The sequence below is a fragment of the Trachurus trachurus genome, assembly GCF_905171665.1.
Source record: "Trachurus trachurus genome assembly, chromosome: 8".
Taxonomy (NCBI): domain Eukaryota; kingdom Metazoa; phylum Chordata; class Actinopteri; order Carangiformes; family Carangidae; genus Trachurus; species Trachurus trachurus.
The window spans coordinates 24,058,957-24,064,956 of record NC_139905.1 but is presented as its reverse complement, the minus strand read 5'-3'; the positions used below and the strand labels follow the sequence as shown (position 1 = coordinate 24,064,956).

Sequence of the window (6,000 nt, the reverse complement as noted above, 5' to 3'; positions counted from 1 at the left end):
GCGGGCTGAGGTTTAGAAGGATAAGCCTAACAAAATCCTTTCTGATTGATCTTTGACACCGTCTACGCCGTCTCCCTACCAGGACAGGTAGGGAGGGCAGCGGTGGGGGTGGAGAACAAGGACACTAAGAATCAGCCCGGTGGGGGTGGGGTGGGGGGGGCAGAGGAGATGCTGGCATGAGAGAGACGTTTGGCTGACCTTTTCCGATGACCATGTGACTGGAAAGAGGAGGTTAAGGAGGTTGTGGGGATTACAGATAGGCGTATAAAAGCACAGCCCGGACGGTACATCTTCACACACTCCTGAAGAACTGAGAAGCAGATCTTAGGTCTTGGGATACAGTGACCACAGGTAAGAACAAACTCTACTGCTGATGCTTAACGAACTGGCTCCCTGATGGAACCAATGCTACAATTTTTACAATGTTTTCTATGGCACTTGTGATTTATTTAGTGGTAAACTGAGTCATGGCTGCACTAGTGGATAATTGGAAGAACTCAGATGAGGATGACTTTGCTTTCATTCAGCATTAGCTAACTTGAATTATGTACTAAAAGGAGCAGAATAAACAAAAAAAGATTGCACGCAGCCTTGACTTAAAGCCTTGAAAATGAAGTAGTGAAGAAACAGAGGAGTCTAACTAAAAGCTATGAAATGTTCCACTTTTTCTGTGCTAGCAATGTGCTTGATGTTACAATTTAAAAATCTCCAAAAAGTTGTATTTAAAAATTAAATCTAATTACGGCAGATGCTTTAAAGTCCAGATGTGCAAGGGTTAAAACAAGAAAAACACAGTCTTATTAAAAGACATGAGAAGAAACCTCTAGAAGAGAGAAAGAGAGCAGGTGTGTGCATTTTCAAATGCCTGAAGAAAAGAGGATTGACTTTAGGGGGCAACAATCACAGCAACAGATGGCTACTAACACGCAGGGCGGATTCTCCTCTGCCCGGCTCAGACGCAGCTGCACAGATCTCTAAACTGTAGAAGCAGAGCCGTTGTCAGCTTAGGAGAGTCTCTGTAAAACCCATCACCAGCCAGTCTAGATCTGCTGGTGCTGATGCAGGTGGCGCATATGTTTGAGTTACATAACGAGCCAAACTAGGGTGTTGTCCACCTTCGGCCTTAACGGGATTACCAGTGTCAGCAGTCAGAAGAAGGGGGGTGAGCAGAGGAGTTTAGGCAGGATACTGTTTGCTGTTTGTTTGAGCGGAGGACAGGACAGACAGGACTTACTGGTTGATGCACCTAAACGCAAAAGAGAAAATGAACAGATATAAACAAAAGACAGTTAGATTGAAATATAATGTAGAACTCACACTGTATAAAACACAGTAGTTTATAATTTAGTAATCAGAGTCTAAATGGTGTTTGAGTTTGAGGTTAAGAGCAGAAGTCGCTCTCTCTTGGCACATGACATCCTTTGCTGTCCAAGAAGGGCAATTAGTCTTCTGTGGATCAGAGCGGGATTAGTGTTAATCTGTCTGTTTAACCTAATCTGCATAATCTCCACTGATGGGAGCACCGAGAGCTGGGAGAAAACAGGATTAACAGAGGGCAGCAGCGAGAGGGTCAGGGGATCTCAGAGGAAACGCTTGTGCGACGACACGTGCTCAAAACATTGTCCTCCCTTCTTTCAGACACACTCCGCAGAAATGAACGCCAGCCCCCCTGCAGCAAGCGCCCTGTCCCCCGGTGTAGCCACCGGCCCCACTACACCCAAGAAGGGACCACCCAAGTTCAAGCAGAGGCAGACTCGTACATTCAAGAGCAAGGCTCCCAAGCCAGGCCAGAGGGGGTAACTGAACCTTTATATATTCCATTCATACGCATATTTATTGATGCACACACAGTCATCTCTGTTTATACACTTGGACGCAGGCCACTGACATCTCTGTTTTCTCTTTTCCAGCTTCGGTGACGATATCCCTGGCATGGAGGGACTTGGCACAGACATCACAGTGGTGTGCCCATGGGAAGCCTTCGGCGACATGGAGCTCAGCGACTTGGCCAAATACGGAATCATCTAAACCTCCTGCCTCCTGCCTTCCTCGCCTGCCTGTACCTCTCCTCTGTCTAATCCTCTCTGCTCCTCTGCCCTCTCTCCATCTCAGCTCGGCACGCCATGATAAGGCAGCCGGCGACCCCCCTAATGCCCTCTCGTCTATCTACCTCATGCTTTCCTTCACTGAGTGAATGGAGGGCATAATGATGCTCTTATTTTTATATTATTATGATTATGATATGATACTGTTTACAGTATATATATACTTGAAATGACAAGACGAGAAAAACAGCTCCTCATACCTTATTCCCTTCTCCTTTGTCCTTCTACGACAGTTTTCTCCTCGCGTCTCTTCCCTCCCCACTTCAGTCTCCCCTCTCCCACCCTGTCTCTCCTAACCTACGGCAACGGACGCAAGCAAAACACAGTTAACGCTAGCTTGTACTTGCTTCTAGCTGTCTAAACATTTGTAAATATTTTTGCTCTCAGCGTTGAACCTTTTTACCTTTTTATCTTACCTTTTGTACTTCCTTCCTCTTTTATTTTGCATTGTATTTTCTACTCCTTGTGCACAAGGTTACTGTTAACACCAAGGGACACAAGGAGAAAGTGCAATATGCTGTAATGGTGAAAACTACAATGCACTTTCAGATGATCATGGAGGAGGAACTCCCTTTTTATCCCACTCTCCATCTCTTTCTCTCTCCTTGCTGCTATCTGAAACTATAGAGAAAGTAAAGGTATATACTGTATGCTTTGTGTTGCAAGCGCACTAACAGAGATTGTACTGTGACCTGGTATGTCCACATAGCACCCAGTAAAATGTGTTTATTTTCAGTAATCGTGTTGCCCTTGTTTTTTCTGAAACACCTGATACATTTAAATATATCAAAAGTAAAATCGGGGTAAATAAAGGGAAATGATGATATCATGATATCACTAACAGGAACTTATTTCTATGTCTCAACTACAGAGGTCTCTGAGCTCAGCTAATAATAATTACACTAATCTAAAGGCTTCCTGAAATCATCCTGCTCAACAAAAGGCTCTTCTTTAAAGACACAAATCATGATGCTTGTTGCATGCAAGTGTCACATAATAAAAAACTTCTTTCTATTTCATCTCACAAGAAAAACTAATTATATAGGTGATTATACAGCCTATGTAGGATAATCATTAGCCTCATATAGAATGATCAATTCTACTAAGTATTTAGCAGTAGCCTATATCAACAATTTGGAGCTATTAGCTCAAAAGCAGAGTTTAAGCCTGGAGACAGGGACGACTATCAAAACCTCTTCATACAGCCTCTAACGCAGGCAGGTGCCAGACCATGCAGGGCTCTGTAAGTGATTACAAGAATCTTTAATTGAACTCTAACGATGAAGAGGAGCTGGTGAAAAGCAATCAAGCTGGCTGTCACATGTCACCTTTTGATGAGCAAGTCAAAAGCTTGGCAGCAGCATTTAGCAGGAGTGTTAAGGGAGGTGGAGTGAGAGAGCTACAGTAAGCAAGATGGAGTGAAATAATTATTTCCATCTCACCTCATGACACACTGGGTCTGAGCCTTGCATTGTCTCTTGGAGAAAAGGAATGGATCAAACACTTGATACATTAACCAAGAGTCAATGGTTGCCAAGCAGCAACCTCTGAGACTGAAAAACCAATCTAACATTGAAGTACAAGTAACAACTGCACTGGCTGCTTGAGTCAGAGACTCTCATGTTGAAATGTTGAACTTTTAGTCCCCACAGCAAATGTCATTCTTCATGATGACTACACAAGGTGTAGACTCACATTTTTAAATACTACTAAGGCTTAAAGTTCTGTATAACAGAGGGTGTGATGATTTGAGTGAGTGTATGTTTGCCACAAGCTGGCATATACTTAACTGACCTCAGGGAATCATTTATTGTGCTTACCTTTCTTGTTTATTTGTCCTAAACAGCCAACAGCTCATATCACTGCTTACTTAACTGTTATTAGTAAATCATAATTTTAAGGGTCTCGGGCATGTGATGTCTACTCACATTTTTATCTTTCGCCTCCCTCCGACCCTCCCAGATCCCCAGTTCTTCTCACCATCTTCCTTTTCTCCCAGTGTAAGGGACTACTTTATGTATGATTAACTGATATGGATGAATGTCAATATGAAGCCCTAACATTGAGGGGGTCATTTTTTTAAAAGCCTGCTGATGTCATCAGTGTCTGTATAAGAACTACCCATTAATTTGCAATGTAGTGGAGGAGACCAGAGATGAAATGTGGAGTCAGAAATATCTTTGTCAAACATTATTTGTTCCAACATTTCAATCATTTCTTTTTAGATGTGAATCTAAAATGTGAAGTCTGAAAATATTTTTAGTGGGGTGGGGGTGGGGGCAATTCCTGTTTTTCAGAAATTGGGAGGGAGATGTCCCCCCCGGTCCCCCTGGGATCTGCACCCATGCTCAGATCCACATGCACCTATTAGCCTGGAGTTTGGCAGCCCGAGGGGAACGTCACATTTTGAGCTTCAAAACCACTCTTCAGGAATCTATGGGTGATGTCACAGAAGCTACATCCATCTTAATTTACAATCAATGTTTATCCTTTTGAGGACCATGAATAGCCTATCTATATATTTTTTAAATCCATGCAAATCCATCAGATAGCTGAGATGTTGTAGTTTGGCTAGCAAGGTCCCAAAAGAAATAATCACTTATTTTATCAAAACTATAATTAACATCTTAACCCAAATAGTCACTAATGTAACACATGGTTTCTTCCACTGTTATTTTACATTGTTGACACAACCCAGACACCTTATGGTATGGTATGAATGATTGCTGTCATGCTCGAATTCCCCTGAACATTTTATTGAAGTGCTTGTGTGTGTTGTCATAAACAACAGACACAAGCATATAATTGAAAAGATAAAGCTTTGTCCCTTCGGGTTTCACGCCACTAGAGTGAATAGGAGTTGCAGAGAGACCTGAGATTCAACTGAACACACCCTCTGTGCTTGTATGGACATGAGCTGCAGTGGTTACGTATGGGCTTGTAAAAGACAACAGTTAGAAATCACTCACTACTCTTGATGCAACTCCCCCTGCGGCAACTCACCGATCTCAGTGTGTTGTTGCTGTGATTTTGCGGTAACTAAGGTGATGACTGGTCCTGTTCTGTATCCCAGGGAGACTGGGGATGAGTCAGTTGGACTCAGTTTAACTCCCTCCTTTACAACAACCTGCTCCTCGCCCCTTCTGAGCATTGGTTTCACATGACAGGATATCTCAAATTAGCCCCAGACACACTGGTTAATTCAGATAAAAGAGTGCATGTTATGGAGACATGGGATGCAAATTCTTACAGGAAATGGGATTCATGAATAGGGAGGAGTGAGCTTCCTCCTCCCTGTGTGTGTGTGTGTGTGCCTGTGTGGCTCATCACCTCCAGGTGTGTGCGCCCCACCTATCTAGGGAGGGGCACTGAGAGAGAGACAGGAGAAAGGAGGGGTCTAAAAAGGAAAGTATGAGTATGTGCAGCGTGCACATTTCTCAGCTCTTAACCGACCTGTTGATGCGAGGTGAAAACTTCAGACCTGAGCGGCTCCGGTGCTTCCCTGTCCTCCTCTTCTCGTGCTGCCACAGGTATGGGACATCATCAGGGTGGACGGTACATGGCTACACAATAGGCGGCCGCTGCTGCATAAACAGAGACATTATTGGAACATTTTTAGCCACACTTCGAAGTGAGGCTTTTGATCAAGGTGTGGGGTTAAGAGGACAAGTCACAGCCATCGTCCCATAATATCAAAGGTAAGTGGCACTTTTTAAAATATATATATATATACACAGTATATAATACAGGTTTATTCTAGTTATTTTGGAAATTAACTCCTATTATCTTCAGTCATAGTCGCATAACATGTACAAATGTTTTCCTCATATATGCCCTTTATCTTATCAGCCATAGTTTCATAACAGCTATTACAGTTATCCAACAATCATGTTCG

The 6,000-nt window shown here is 43.1% G+C and overlaps 1 protein-coding gene across 1 annotated transcript; it reads left to right on the top strand.

The window, feature by feature from the left end:
* Window positions 1-1,653: 1,653 nt before the first annotated feature.
* Window positions 1,654-2,028, top strand: pde6hb (phosphodiesterase 6H, cGMP-specific, cone, gamma, paralog b; the record flags this gene model as incomplete). The annotated part of the gene is made up of 2 exons (XM_083976846.1): window positions 1,654-1,796; window positions 1,911-2,028. The coding sequence occupies 2 exons, from the start codon at window positions 1,654-1,656 to the stop codon at window positions 2,026-2,028; spliced, it is 261 nt and encodes an 86-aa protein (XP_083832972.1).
* Window positions 2,029-6,000: the final 3,972 nt, after the last annotated feature.